Raw genomic sequence first — 15,626 nt, 5'->3', positions numbered from 1 at the left:
TTATTTCTATAGAAAATTTTGACAAAATTTTATTTCTATAGAAAATTTTGTCAAAATTTTATTTCTATAGAAAATTTTGTCAAAATTTTATTTCTATAGACATTTTTGTCAATATTTTATTTCCATAGAAATGTTTGTCTTTAACCACGAAATTAATTGATCCAATCAATCATAGAAATGATAATATCAATCACCAACGTCAATTGAACAATTAATTGATCCAATTAAAAAATTAATTGATACTGTTAATTTTTGTGATTGAAGAATTAAAAAATTCGTTGAGCCAATTAAATTTTTATATAAAAATTTATTAGAATTTAGTTAATTGGAAAAAAAAGATGATGATATTTTTTTGAGTGTACCCAGGGGAATTTTTGTAATAATCAAACCTTTCTTTTTTTGGTATTCATTTCCAGTGTGGTATGGTAGCCTGGCGTATTGTTTTGGCCACTCCTGAATATCCGGAGGGTCGTGAAATGATAGTCATTGCCAATGATTTGACATATTTGATAGGATCCTTTGGCATTCAAGAAGATATAGTCTTCCACAAAGCTTCACAATTGGCCAGAGAACGTAAAGTTCCCAGGGTAAGTTAGCCCCCAAAAAAGATTATAATTTCATATAAGGTTAATCTTTTCCTTCCTCCTTTAGATTTACATTTCTGTCAATAGTGGTGCTCGTATTGGTTTGGCCGAAGAAGTCAAGTCGATGTTCCGTGTAGCCTGGGAAGATCCTGAAGAACCCGACAAGGGTTTCAAATATCTATATTTAACCACTGAAGACTATAGCAAAGTAGCCCATTTGAATTCTGTACGAGCCATACTCATCGAAGATGAAGGAGAGCCCAGATATAAAATCACCGATATCATTGGCAAAGATGACGGTTTAGGTGTGGAAAATCTTCGTTATGCTGGTTTAATTGCTGGTGAAACTTCGCAAGCTTACGATGAAATTGTGACCATTTCAATGGTGACATGTCGCACAATTGGTATTGGTTCATATTTGGTGCGTTTGGGTCAACGTGTCATACAAATCGATAATTCTCACATTATCCTGACGGGCTATGCAGCCTTGAATAAATTGTTGGGCCGTAAAGTCTATGCATCAAACAATCAATTGGGTGGTGTACAAATTATGTATAACAATGGTGTCTCACACAAAACGGAAAGTTTGGATTTGGATGGTGTTTACACCATATTGAATTGGTTGTCCTATATGCCTGCCTACACGGGTGGAGATCTTCCTATAGTTATACCAAATGATCGTATCTCTCGGCCAGTAGATTTTATGCCAACTAAATCACCATATGATCCAAGATGGATGCTTGGTGGCCGAGTTAATCCAGGTGAGATGGTCCCTTTTAATAAAGTGGCAATTTTTTATTTTCTCTCTTCTCTTCCTTTAAGGCAATGCCAACGAATGGGAAAATGGCTTCTTTGATCGTGATTCATGGAGTGAAATTATGGAACCCTGGGCCAAGACTGTGGTTACGGGTCGTGCTCGTTTGGGAGGTATTCCTGTGGGTGTTATTGCTGTAGAAACCAGAACAGTGGAAGTGGAAATGCCTGCCGATCCCGCCAACTTGGATTCCGAAGCCAAGGTATGCATTTTTTTTCTCGGGAAATATAAACCCAATTTAACGATTATCCTTTAATTTTTAGACATTGCAACAAGCTGGTCAAGTCTGGTATCCTGATTCATCGTACAAAACAGCACAAGCCATTAAAGATTTCAGCCGTGAGGAATTGCCTTTGATTATCTTTGCCAATTGGCGAGGCTTTTCGGGTGGCATGAAGGACATGTATGAGCAAATTGTTAAATTTGGTGCTTACATTGTTGACGGTTTGCGTGAATACAAGAAACCCGTGCTCATTTATTTACCTCCCAATGCTGAATTGCGTGGTGGTGCCTGGGCTGTGTTAGACTCTTTGATTAATCCCCGCTACATGGAATCCTATGCCGATCCAGAGGCTAGAGCTGGTGTCTTGGAGCCCGAGGGTATTGTCGAAATTAAGTACAAAGAAAAGGATCTAGTCAAAACCATACATCGATTGGATGCCACAACAATTGAGGTAGGTGTTCAAAGAGAGCAAACCCAAAAGCAAAACAGGAAAAAAATCAAAATATTTTCCCTTTCAGTTGAAAAAACAAATGGATGAAGCTTTGGCGGCGGGCGATAAGGCTACCGCCAGTCAATTTGATGAGAAAATTAAACAACGCATTGAGACCATGATTCATGTGTATCATACGGTGGCTGTACATTTTGCAGATTTACATGATACCCCCGAACGCATGATGGAAAAGGGTTGTATCAATGAAATTGTGCCTTGGCGTGAATCTCGCGCTTGGCTATATTGGCGTTTGAGACGTCTCCTTCTTGAGGATAGCTTTATTAAGAAGATTGTCCAAGCCCAAGAAGGTTTATCAGATGGTCAAGCGAAACAAATGCTTAGACGTTGGTTGGTCGAAGACAAAGGAACAACGGAGGTAGGTTAAATACTTCCATACATAAATGGGTATAAAATTATTCTACAAATTGCGTATGATGGTGGGTCACAGGAATCTGATATTTTGGGTGGAAAATATTATATTAGTCCTCAGATGTAGAAAATTTAAATAGTTTCTAGTTTTATGCTTCAATACCATCCCAGCACTTGGATGATTTTGCACTGACGACGACATTGATAATGTGAGTAATCCCGGCTACAAACTACCCCTCGGGGTCACATTCAACAGCCTTTTTTAAGTCATCTGGCCGTTCCACTGCAAATTTGTCATAGGCTCCGTGGTAAAAACAAGGTCCCCAAGTCGCTTGTCGGCTGCACTTGGGGTGAGGACAAAAAAAACCCTTGTTGACTACCTATAAGGAAATTAGCCGTTAAGTGGTAAGCGTCAATGTGGACATCTCCATCGCAGTAGCCATCCATATCACCATCTTGTGGATAGGCAACCCCATTCCAGAAATGTAAGGGTTTTATCTTCACCATCTAGAGCGTCAGATCCAGCTTTACAGAAGAAAGGCTCTAGGTCAGGCAGCATACTAGACGGATATAAGCAGGATTCACCAGGATACTTTAGCTGAAGCGGTCAAAAGCATAGCACCGGAGGAAAGAGACCTTCCACGGCAGACCAAGCAATTTTGGCCCAACTAAGTTCATACAAGTGCAGCTGCCTCAATTCCTACCCACGGCGGTGGGTTCTTTGCACCGGATTGACCCGATGGGTCCTTCTAATCAGCCAGCGGTTGCCACATCAGTGTACGGGTTTTAATTTTTGTAATCAGTGATTGATAGCAGCGTAGCTGACCAAAGGCCCCATGACACTCGTCAACTTTTCGTTTGCCCAGCTTAACCTACCAGGGCCTCACCTGGGCAATTCGTGCAACGGGTATGAATCGAGCTGCGTTAACGATGTCCCCGAACACCGTGCCAGTTCGCTTTCTTTTGGTTTACGAACGACCGGCGTTCAGAGGTTATGATATCGAATGGGTGGTCAATGGTGAGAATTATGAGGAAATGATTAGAACGACGGCGTTCATAATGCTCGTCTGCGAGGACATCCGTTCCTGCTGAGAATTTGGGCAGTTCGTCCATAGGGTATGAAGCGAGCCGATGCTGCATTGATGATGTCACGGAACCACGGTTGCAACAGTTGGTAGAATTCTTCCAAAAATGGTAGATTTTTTATTTTTTTCTATAGAAATAAAATTTTGACAAAATTTTCTATAGAAATAAAATTTTGACAAAATTTTTATATAGAAATAAAATTTTGACAAAATTTCCTATAGAAATAAAATTTTGACAAAATTTTCTATAGAAATAAAATTTTGACAAAATTTTCTTTAGAAAAAAAATTTTGACAAAATTTTCTATAGAAATACAATTTTGACAAAATTTTCTATAGAAATACAATTTTGACAAAATTTTCTATAGAAACAACATGTTGACAACATTTTTTAGAGAAATAAAATTTTGAAAAAATTTTCTATAGAAATAAAATTTTGACAAAATTTTTTAGAGAAATAAAATTTTTAAAAATGTTTCTATAGAAATAAAATTTTGACAATTTTTTCTATAGAAATAAAATCTTGACAAAATTTTCTATAGAAATAAAATTTTTTAAAATGTTTCTATAGAAATAAAATTTTGACAAATTTTTCTATAGAAATAAAATCTTGACAAAATTTTCTATAGAAATAAAATTTTGACAAATTTTTCTGTAGAAATAAAATTTTGACAAAATTTTCTATGTAAATAAAATTTTGACAACATTTTCTATAGAAATAAAATTTTGACAAAATTTTCTATAGAAATAAAATTTCGACAAAATTTTCTATAGAAATAAAATTTTGACAAAATTTTTTAGAGAAATAAAATTTTGACAAATTTTTCTATAGAAATAAAATTTCGACAAAATTTTCTATAGAAATAAAATTTTGACAAAATTTTTTAGAGAAATAAAATTTTGACAAATTTTTCTATAGAAATAAAATTTTGACAAAATTTTTTTAGAGAAATAAAATTTTGACAAATTTTTCTATAGAAATAAAATTTTGACAAATTTTTCTATAGAAATAAAATTTTGACAAAATAAAATTTTGACAACATTTTCTATAGAAATAAAATTTTGACAAAATTTTCTATAGAAATAAAATTTCGACAAAATTTTCTATAGAAATAAAATTTTGACAAAATTTTTTAGAGAAATAAAATTTTGATAAATTTTTCTATAGAAATAAAATTTTGACAAAATCTTCTATAGATATAAAATTTTGACAAAATTTTCGATAGAAAAAAAATTGTTGACAAAATTTTCTATAGAAATAAAAATTTGACAAAATTTTCTATAGAAATAAAATCTTGACAAAATTTTCTATAGAAATAAAATTTTCACAAATTTTTCTATAGAAATAAAATTTTGACAAATTTTTCTATAGAAAAAATTTTTTGACAAATTTTTCTATAGAAATAAAATTTTGACAAAATTTTCTATAGAAATAAAATTTTGACAAAATTTTCTATAGAAATAAAATTGACAACATTTTCTATAGAAATAAAATTTTTACAAAATTTTCTATAGAAATAAAATTTCGACAAAATTTTCTATAGAAATAAAATTTTGGCAAAATTTTCTATAGAAATAAAATTTTGACAAAATTTTCTATGGAATTAAAATTTTGACAAAATCTTCTATAGATATAAAATTTTGACAAAATATTCTATAGAAAACACAGGGACGGAGTAGTTATTAAAAAGCCAGATATGCATTATATTATAGTCCATCGAAGTCGACGATTCCGTACTTGCTGGACAAGTAACCCGGGTTTGTCAGTAATCAAATTTAAAAATAGCAAACTATATTTGTAATTTCAGCAAAAAAATAACTGCTTTCCTTTTAATAGATTTCTTCCTGCTTTAGCAGATTTTTCTGCTGTAACCACTAATATTATTTTCGGGTGTACACAGGTCAAAATGAGTCAATCTCGCTTAAGACTATATTTTAATATTTGTTTGATTTTTTATAATTTTTTTGTATATTCATTTTTTTCTTTACAGTCATATATTTGGGATAAAAATGAAGAAATGGTACAATGGTATTTGGAACAACAAAAACCTGATTCAATTGTATCAGGAAATATTAATGCTGTACGCAAAGATGCCATCATATCTAGAATTACAAATATGCTTGAGGTAAATATATGGAAAAGTTTTTGTTATTTTTGTTTTTTAACCAAAAAATTCTTATAATTTTTTTCAGGATTGCCCTGACGTTACCTTAGATGCTGTTGTTAGTCTATGTGAAAAACTATCGCCTGTTAATGTTGGTGTGGTTGTTCGCACTTTGGGCCAATTGCAGCTTAATGAACAATCCACACCCAGTGGTAATCAAGGATGATATATTCCATCCATGGTCGCCACAACAAAACCGTCACCTCCGAAATTTTCCTACAATTTTCAAAAATATTAAGACCCTAAGTTTTATTAAAACCAAAAAACAAACAACAAAATATCCCAATACCAATTAGCAGAATTATGACAAAATCCATTGAAAAACAAGAATTTTGCGTAAAATACAAAACAAAATCCATTTCTAACTAGAACAAAGACCACCACCACCCACTCACTCACTATTCATTAATGACTATGTTTTATAGTATATTGTGTTATTTTTTTTTTTTATTAAGACTTAGATAATTAATTGAACAAAATATTCATTTATCGAATAATTAAGACATCTTTCATCTGCATTTGTTATATTATTATCTTATTAAATATACATAGACCCATATGTACTGAATTGGAAAGAAAACAAAACAAAAACATATTGAAATGCTTTACTAAAATCGAAAATAATAGGGGGAGAAATCTAAAAGAAAAGAAAATCTACGAATGGTACAGTTCGGTGTGGGTTTAAAACCTCGAAATTATTCTAACGCACATATTCTTGATTTGTAACTATTATTTAGATAAATTTAGAATTATATAAGTTGTTATCTTCGTTATGATGATATTTTCTTTGAACGAATCTTTCATTTTTTTATTACTGTACATTGAGTAATAATATGAGTATGAAATACTTTCCATTAGTTTATAACTAAAAAAAAAAAAACAAAACAAACGAAAAAGGCCCATTCACATGTTATTAATTTACTATTTTAGATAAGCTGTAAAGAATATAAAGAAACCTTAATTAAGTCATATTTTCAGGTACAATATAAACATGAAGAATAAAGAAGCTGTATTATAAAAAATGTCTATTTGTTATTTGCTATTTTTTTTTTTTTCAAAGCGATATGAATCTACTAATTGAGTTTCATTTTGAACTAAATATATGCACGTTCATGCTAACTCTGCTGATTATGATCAGCGGGTGACTATAAAACAGCTGATCCCATACAATTTTTTTTACTAATCGGTAGTCTATCCTTCCGTTGAATATTAATCGGCACAAACGGAATACATGGTCACAGCATCTGAAGCTATGTAGCCTAGGTACTGGTCGAACCCACCACAAGGAATCTCAGCCACCTTTGCCGATGTGACTAATCCGAAGAGATGCGCGAGGTTTTTCACCCTATAGTTTATTGAGCATCCCGAGAGTGATAAGAGCGAGATGTCTCCGAGCCAGCGACATACCACAATTTATCCCCAACCGAAGTTAGGTTAGGCGGCAGCCCGATGTATCAGTCTCATTTAGACTATTCAGTGGTTCTGATACCGCAGTGGTGAACTCCTGCCTTATCACTGAGTGCTGCTCGATTCCATATTAATCTCAATAACAAGGGACCTCGTTTTTTATAGCCGAGTCCGAACGGCGTTCCATATTCCAGTGAAACCACTAAGAGAAGCTTTGAAACACTCAGAAAAGTCGCCAGCATTACTGAGGTGGGATAATCCACCTCAAGTAATGCTGTGTTCGGTCCAAGCAGGAATCGAATCCACGACCTTGTATATGCAAGGCGGGCATGCTAACCATTGCACCACGGTGGCTCCCAAACCGAAGTTACAATGTCATCAAACAGCGCGAAACCATTCAATGCGCTGGATCCCGACGGAATTTCTATGCTAAAGCTGCAACATCTGGGAACATTGGGAGTTGAGTACTTGACTAGACTCCTCAATTTGTCCTTGAAAACAGGTATGGTAATTCCACTATTGAAGCCGGACAAAGACTCGAGCAGGGATGATTCGTTCAGACTGTTAAGGTGGGTATTAAGTTTGGGTTTAGCCGCTAAAATCGTCATTTTTTCACTAAAGTGAAAACTAAACCAGTAAAAAAGATATAAAATTATACATTTTTGTTTCAGATTTCATTATAACTTGATGGGGAATAGCCCAAATCACTTTCATCTCGTCTCCACGGAGGAGAGTAGTCTCTCTGGGCACGAATCTTTTGTCAAACCTCTAGCCCTCACGCCAATGGAAACATTTTCCCTTTACCTACACCTATCATCCCTCTTACAATAGAGGGGAGTTGTCTCTCTAGTCGTAAAATGCATTTTCCCCTCCACAAACCCTCCTTAGACTGGAGGAGAACTCTCTCTCTATTGTCGGGAGTTTCCTTTCCTCACGTAATCATTCCCGTCTCTCCAATCGTGTGATGTGTTAATTCATCCCTCGATCCCTCACCTCGTGAGTTTCCACGATGCCGCAAATCCCTCACCGGGAACCCAATCCATCTGCTGACCACCAAGTCCGATGACAGTTGACTTAGCCAAAAGGTAGGGAAAAACCCCGTCGTTACAAGACCTATCTCCCTTCTCTCGCCACTAGCAAAAAAACTTGATTCACTACTCCTCTTCAGCCTTGAGGAGAATTTTCCGGCATGGTACATAAATAGGAGAATCAAATAGCCGGATTATGGTGTGTACGCTATCCATACGTCATGGAAGGGGCGGGTACGTGGGAGTTAAGTCCGTTCGAAAAAAAAAGAGTCGTGACACAGAGCGGTCTTCGAGGGGCTTGACCATGAAAGCATTTGATACGGTCAACCATTCCAGACTATTCGAGGACATCGAGAACACGTCCCTACCGCCAAGAACCAAACCTGTCGAGGCACCACTGAGGACACCTCAAAGTGGGATAACATACATACATATTAGAACGCTGCCCATAGAACTGCAACAGGATGTCTCTGCATTTAGGAATTTAGGGATAAAAATAGAGGACACCTCGAAGTGGAATAACATACATACCTGTCATAAAGCTATTAGTATATAAGTATTCATGAGTGAGGATACTATATCTGGGCCCTTACAGTTTTCATTATCATGTATTTTGCACATAATCATCCTAAAAGTAATATATAACATGGACTATATATTAATAACAGGGACCCGGAGAGGTTCTAGGTTCGCCCACTTTGGACTCTGTCCATAGAAGAAAGTCTCAAACCCCGGCCGAAGGCCGTCCACCTGTACATCTTGGGTTTGCGACCCTCTTTGGACTCTGTCCATAGGAGAAAGTCTCAAACCCCGACCGAAAGCCGGCCACCTATCCACTTTGGGTTCGAGTTAGCCCACTTTGGACCCTGTCCATAGGAGAAAGTATCCAACTCCGGCCGAAAGCCGGGGACCTATACGCCAATTTTCAAGGGTCGGTATCTCGAAAACTACGCTCTTCCAACAGAATTTTTACTTAATATTTTCTCTTTAAAATGTACTATTTTTACCAAAAACGAATAAAAATGCAATTTTATTCATTTCATGAAAAATTACTATCAGAATTAACAAAAATATAATGAAATATACCGATATTTAGATGTCGATATCTCGAAAACTAGGGTTTTCCGGCAAATTTTTTACTTATTATACCCACCACCATAGAATGGTGACGGGGGTATAATAAGTTTGTCATTCCGTTTGTAACACATCGAAATATCGATTTCCGACTATATAAAGTATATATATTCTTGATCAGGGAGAAATTCTAAGACGATATAACGATGTCCGTCTGTCCGTCTGTCTGTCTGTCTGTCTGTTGTAATCACGCTACAGTCTTCAATAATGAAGCAATCGTGCTGAAATTTTGCACAAACTCGTCTTTTGTCTGCAGGCAGGTCAAGTTCGAAGATGGGCTATATCGGTCCAGGTTTTGATATAGTCCCCATATAAACCGACCTCCCGATTTGGGGTCTTAGCCTTATAGAAATCGTACTTTTTATCCAATTTGCCTGAAATTTGAAATCTAGAGGTATTTTATGACCATAAAGAGGTGTGCCAAAAATGGTGAGTATCGGTCCATATTTTGGTATAGCCCCCATATAGACCGATCTCCCGATTTTACTTCTTGCGCTTATAGAAACCGCAGTTTTTATTCAATTTACCTGAAATTGGAAACCTAGAGGTATTGTAGGACCACAAATACGTGTGCCAAAAATTGTGGGTATTGGTCTATGTTTTGGTATGGTCCCCATATAAAGCGACCTCCCGATTTGGGGCCTTGGTCTTATAGAAACCGTAGTTTTTATCCAATTTGTCTGAAATTGGAAATCTAGAGGTATTTTAGGACCATAAAGAGGTTTGCCGAAAATGGTGAGTATCGGTCCATATTTTGGTATAGCCCCCATATAGAGCGATTTCCCGATTTTACTACTTGGGCTTCTAGAATCCGAAGTTTTTATCCTATTTGCCGGAAATTGGAAATCTAGAGGTATTTTCGGGTCATAAAGAATTTTTGAATAAATAAATAAATAAATAAAGAGGTGTACCGAAAACGGTGAGTATCGGTCCATATTTTAGTATAGCCCCCATAAGAACGATCTCCCGATTTAACTCCTTGGGTTTCTAGAAACCGTAGTTTTTATCTGATTTGCCTGAAATTGTAAATATTCTAGTATTTTAGGCTCACAAAAACGTGTATCGGATTAAGTTTTTATCGGTCCATTTGGTAATGCCTCCATATATACCAACTTCACTTAAATTTAATTAAATTAAAGATTTTTGCTCAGGATGAATGACGGAGAGCTATGAGAGCAAAACTTTTATTAATTGAGTGACTTAATCTCTGTGGACATCTGGCAAAACAACGTAAGTCTATTAATTTGCAAAAAATTTATTTTTTTATTTTCCAAAAAAAAAAAAACTACACAAATTTTTGTGTATTTTCATCAGTAGAGATATATTACACAAAAAACCGGCAATTTAAAATGTTTGATGATTTGTATCCAAAAAATGGCACTTACGTTTTAAGCGGAAAAATAGATTGTTGGTTACATAAATATAAATACAATTGTGGTTTTGTTACACACTTGCAATATTTTGTTACCTCATAACGCTACACTAATATGAATGACATAAAATTATTCTAAAAACATAAAATGACTAGCTAGAGTTTTTAAAGCTTTTTAAAGCTGGATTCTATAAGTTAGAAAGTGATTTTAAAAAATCTTCTTTAAACAGCAAATCACTTATAAAAGTTACTCATTTAAGAGTCTTATGAACTCAATTTAAGCAAATTTCTTTCATTTTAAGGCCGGTATGCACCTCTAGCGAAAAATTTCATTCCCATAAGAAATGCATTGCTATTTATGCTAACGAAATTGAACGGTAGCGTTCAATTTCGTAAGCTGGTACGCACCTCTAATGAAAATAACAGGGTTGTCAAAAGCATATTTTGGAAGCAAACATTTAATTTATTACAATCATTGTGTGCGTAAAAGTTTTAAAAGGTCTGTAAATAATAAACAATTTATTTGAGGAATATTTGGAACATATATTAACAATTTTTAAAAGCGATTACCTGGTTTAAAATTTGTGTACACAGCCCTGTTTTTTTGTTGTAGACTTAAATAAATTTTTGCTACCGAAAATTTCGCTGGAGGTGCATGCCGGCCTTTAGGAAAAATATGAACTGTTATTTGCTCTATATTCTTCTATATTCTATATTAGACAAAATTTAGCTTAAATGAACTAAATTAAGATATATCGGCAGTCGCCACCGTTGCAGTCGGGTCTACGTCCCGGGTCGGACACAGGGTTTACAACCCTGCCCAAGGACTACAAACCCCCATTTGGAGTATGCCGGGAATACCAACTCCAAAGGGCTACTCCAACAACATATCACCATTAGCACCCCCTTTGTTTGAGTGTAAATAAATCAAAGTTCTTCAAAAGATCTTATTGAGAAGAATCACATGCATTCCATAAATATATTTTATCTGAAATATTTATATAGTTGGAACCTTAATTCGTTGAGCATGGCATACAATCGCTTGAACTTCCGGTTTTCGACTTCCCCCCGATCCAGACTTCCTGGCTGTCGACAAACGTTCCCCAAACACTTTAATTACATTTGTAACGGTTGATTTGGCAACTTTTAGCCAGCTTTGCGTGCGAGTAGCTCAGATTTTCGCGATGCGCGAGCAAAATTTTGATACGATGCTCTTCTTGCTTGGACGGCATTTTGACAACTGAAGAGTGAATTCCGAAATCAAAATAGGAGCATTATTCTACACACACACACCTTCAAAATGAGGGGTGTTCAGGTTTTTTAAATGCAAAATTGAAAGAAATACGTCAAGTTTATATTGACCAAATTTTGACCGTATCACCCTTTAGTACAGCACTCGAAACCTGTAATTGTAAACGTTTGTTTAAAATGTTAGGAATATCATAAATATAAACTTACCCTCAACCAAATGACTCTTGGTATTGCTTGCAAGAATATCACTATTTCCCAATATTATATTGTTATTGGTGGTGGTCTGTAGGTTACCTCTTTCATGAAGATCCATTGATTCTACGGATACAATCCATCTTACATACACATACTTGAATGTAAGATGAGAACTTAACTAGTGATAATTATTCAGTTTAAGTTAACCGAAAAAAGACATTTGCAATTTCATCCAATAAATAAAAATTACACGAAATTTATTCCATTCTCTAGTTGTTTACTCTCTCAAATATAAACAATTACAAATTATCTAGGAGAGAAACATTTTCTGCACAAATTAAGTGATGTGTCTTCTTCTCCAAAGGGGAATTGAGTTCGTTGTCTGTAGAATTGAGTGCGATGACTGCGCAATTGAGTCACTAGACTGCGCATATAAAAATAAACAAAACTATGGTGAATTGTCAAGCAATGTCTCTATTTTAATTGGTCTATGCCACTATCTTAAATGCACCAATGTGCCGTTAAGCATCTAAAATATGGGGGGCCCTCAACAATCGTTGAATAAAAATGGCATATTGTGAATGTTATTTTGACATGTCTCATAGACCAATTAAAATAGAGACATACCTTGACAATTCACCATGGTTTTGTTTATTTGCAGTGCGCAGTCATTCCACTCAATTGCGCAGTCAAGTGACTCAATTTCTTTTTGGACAACGGGAATTACCGTACAAATCAGTCAATTTGCATTACAAAAAAGATGTGGATGTATAGAATTTTACATGTTTTTCCAATATTTGGTGTTTCATCAAAAGAACAAACGAAAGAAAACAAATTAAAGCCAAATTTGAAAATCACTCAATTGCAGACGAAAAAGAGCCATCTACGGTGTGCAGACAAACTACAGCTCTGTGAATTCACTTTCGTTGTCTATACCTTCCTTGGTCTATGCATGTCTACCAAATCAGCTGTTTTAATCATCATCGCCGAACACTTTATGTAAAGTTCTCATAGATTAAAGGAAATCATGAATATTGAGACTGTAAATCCCATAAACACATTCGATCCCAAAAATCCTCATGGACTAGGTAAGTATTTATACAATAAACAAAGGCTAAATATGATCTCTTCACGTAAAACATTTGCAGGCGATCCAAATGACAAATCTCTTCGCAAAGTAGAGATAGAAGTTCTAATACCAAAAGTTATGAGAGACCGAGCTAAGGAATTGCATTGCACCCAAGAAGTGAAAGCATTCGAATCATGTTGCAAAGACAGTGGTATATTGATGGTCGTCTCCTGTCGCAAAGAGAATTCTCATCTAAAGGAATGCCTTACCAAATGGTATCAAAATGAGGCTTTCAAGGAAGAGTGTAAACAAATATACCTACAAGAGAGATCGGAATTTCGAAGCACAGGCATACCAAAGAAGCATAGAGTCCAAAAAGTTTAGTTTAGCATTTTCTTCTTACTTATTATAAAACATTTCTTTGTTGAGTTTGTTGTACAAAAGATGTGTAATTAAAACGCTTAATCACAGTTTCTGCAATATTTAGCTGAACAATATCGTCAAGATTTTTCATTTGGAAATTTTCAGGTTTACTAACATCTAATATAAGGACATCTTTGTCAGAAGTTTCCGCAATTCTTTGTAAACCTTTTAGCCTCTTAGGTTCCAGATGACTCATATTTGGCATGGTGTTAACAATAACCACAAAACTTGCATGAAAGAATCGTGGTCCTTTATGGTATATTACTGAAATGTTCATTTTTATTATAAAAAAAACTATTTTATAATTCTTGGTAAACTTACAGAAATTCCCTGCAAACTTCAGTCCACTTTTGACCACCCATCCTCTAGACTTCAAATAAAAATATGCTGCTAGGGATTCGACAAAATTATCCTTGATTTCTTTTACTTTCTCAATGAAGTCGGACCACATTATTTCACTCCCATCAAAGTCATATATTTTAAGAAGTCTCAAATAGTAACTTAAGAAAAATGCCTCCTCCAATCCCAATGAAAGTGTTTCTTCAATGGTCACATTATCACACTGATTTTTTAATAAAACGTTGGGTACGCTGCGAGAGTGAGATCCTTTTCCATAAAAACCGTTGTTGTACAATGCTTCGATGTCTTCTGTGCTACATACTTCAACACTCAATCCCGTGAATATACCTTTATAATACTCCTGCCCTTCAGTTGGACATGGCGGAGGAAATGGATCTACATTCCAGCGAGAACCGCCACCCCTTTTGCTTTTAATGTGTGGTGCAAAATCCATTGAGCCTAAAATTTTTTTGAAAACAATGAAATATCCAATATCCGTATTTACACAATGGTACTCGTGCGACATTAGAGTTTTTGCTGTTGCAAAAGTACACAGGTAAAGGTATCAGTACAAAACCAAAAAGGCCCGTATAGTGAGCACATTTTTTTAATGTAAAAATATCCCTTGAATTGTTGATGTGTCCAATTTTAAATGTTTTAATTATTTAAGGCCGGTACTCTGTTCGGTTTTCGCGTTGAAACTCCATACAAAACCAAAAAATGCGAAAAATTTGCGAAATTTTTTCCATTTGTGATACTTTGTTTTTTCGTGTTGAAAAACTGACGTTTATAGCACGGCGCCATTTGCAATGTGAATTAAGAAATAATTTATTTATTAAAAACTATTTGTGCGGGTTTATAAATCAAACACGGGCCATATTTTGGTTCCGAAACTATACAAAGGATCAAAGTAATAGCAGATCAATTGCCCAAGGAAAAATAAAATGTTATTTTGTAAAAACAAGCAACAACCACCAACTTAATCCAATATCGCTCCCTGTAAAATAGCGCTCCAAGCTACCTAGAAAAACGCCGCTTTCTATGTGCGAAATAATGGTTTCCATAAAAATTTTTCGCAAGAATGAACATAGTACCGGCCTTTAAGCAATAGGTTTTGTGAAAATTTTATTTCTATTTTTTTTTTCACAATTTTATTTCTAAAATTTTATGCCTATAAAAATTTTTGTGAAAATTTTATGTCTATAAAAAATTTTCGTCAAAATTTTATTTCTATAGAAAATTTTTGTCAAAATTTTATTTCTATAGAAAATTTTGTCAAAATATTATTATTATAGAAAATTTTGTCAAAAAGTTATTTTTATAGAAAATTTTGTCGAAATTTTATTTCTATAAAAATTTTGTCAAAGTTTTATTTCTATGGAAAATGTTGTCGAAATTATATTTCTATAGAAAATTTTGTTGAAATTATTTTTCTATTGACAGTTTTGTCGAAATTATTTTTCTATAGACAGTTTTGTTAAAATGTTATTTCTATAGAAAATTTTGTCAAAAGTTTATTTCTTTAGAAAATGTTGTCAAAATTTTATTTTTATAAAAAATTGTCGAAAATTTAAATTTACTGTAGACATTTTTGTCAAAATTTTATTTCTATAGAAAATTTTGTTAAAATGTTATTTCTTTAGAAAATTTTATCAAAATTTTATTTCTATAGAAGATTT

The 15,626-nt window shown here is 34.3% G+C and overlaps 3 protein-coding genes and 1 long non-coding RNA gene across 4 annotated transcripts in view; 2 read left to right on the top strand and 2 right to left on the bottom strand.

Annotated features, from left to right (window-relative positions):
- ACC (acetyl-CoA carboxylase) overlaps positions 1-6,752 on the top strand; it is a 41,035-nt gene extending 34,283 nt beyond the window's left edge. The window contains exons 10-16 of the mRNA XM_075309292.1: positions 417-587; positions 652-1,345; positions 1,407-1,600; positions 1,662-2,072; positions 2,140-2,487; positions 5,556-5,690; positions 5,758-6,752. Coding sequence (XP_075165407.1) covers positions 417-587; positions 652-1,345; positions 1,407-1,600; positions 1,662-2,072; positions 2,140-2,487; positions 5,556-5,690; positions 5,758-5,895 — 2,091 coding nt within the window. The 3' untranslated portion in view covers positions 5,896-6,752. The remainder of the gene's footprint in view (positions 1-416; positions 588-651; positions 1,346-1,406; positions 1,601-1,661; positions 2,073-2,139; positions 2,488-5,555; positions 5,691-5,757) is intronic.
- A 4,865-nt stretch (positions 6,753-11,617) lies between these two features.
- On the bottom strand, positions 11,618-12,524 carry LOC142239043 (uncharacterized). Its single transcript, XR_012722900.1, has 2 exons — positions 12,129-12,524; positions 11,618-12,073 (listed from the first exon to the last, which is right to left on the bottom strand). It is a non-coding gene; the product is annotated as an uncharacterized LOC142239043 (long non-coding RNA).
- A 531-nt stretch (positions 12,525-13,055) lies between these two features.
- On the top strand, positions 13,056-13,682 carry LOC142240245 (COX assembly mitochondrial protein homolog). Its single transcript, XM_075311937.1, has 2 exons — positions 13,056-13,204; positions 13,265-13,682. The coding sequence occupies exons 1-2, from the start codon at positions 13,144-13,146 to the stop codon at positions 13,567-13,569; spliced, it is 366 nt and encodes a 121-aa protein (XP_075168052.1). The 5' UTR covers positions 13,056-13,143; the 3' UTR covers positions 13,570-13,682.
- Positions 13,565-14,457, bottom strand: Tsen2 (tRNA splicing endonuclease subunit 2). Its single transcript, XM_075311936.1, has 2 exons — positions 13,930-14,457; positions 13,565-13,872 (listed from the first exon to the last, which is right to left on the bottom strand). The coding sequence occupies exons 1-2, from the start codon at positions 14,399-14,401 to the stop codon at positions 13,592-13,594; spliced, it is 753 nt and encodes a 250-aa protein (XP_075168051.1). The 5' UTR covers positions 14,402-14,457; the 3' UTR covers positions 13,565-13,591.
- Positions 14,458-15,626: the final 1,169 nt, after the last annotated feature.

The sequence above is a fragment of the Haematobia irritans genome, chromosome 5 (assembly GCF_050003625.1).
Source record: "Haematobia irritans isolate KBUSLIRL chromosome 5, ASM5000362v1, whole genome shotgun sequence".
NCBI classification, from domain to species: domain Eukaryota; kingdom Metazoa; phylum Arthropoda; class Insecta; order Diptera; family Muscidae; genus Haematobia; species Haematobia irritans.
The sequence above is the reverse complement of the archived record's forward strand: the minus strand, read 5'-3'. Positions and strand labels throughout refer to the sequence as shown.

Coding starts and splice junctions, on each gene's coding strand:
- LOC142240245 (XM_075311937.1), top strand. CDS start 13,144: ATGAATATTGAGACTGTAAATCCCATAAACACATTCGATCCCAAAAAT. Junction 13,205..13,264: donor CAAAAATCCTCATGGACTAG/GTAAGTATTTAT, acceptor AAACATTTGCAG/GCGATCCAAATGACAAATCT.
- Tsen2 (XM_075311936.1), bottom strand. CDS start 14,401: ATGGATTTTGCACCACACATTAAAAGCAAAAGGGGTGGCGGTTCTCGC. Junction 13,873..13,929: donor GAAGTTTGCAGGGAATTTCT/GTAAGTTTACCA, acceptor TGAACATTTCAG/TAATATACCATAAAGGACCA.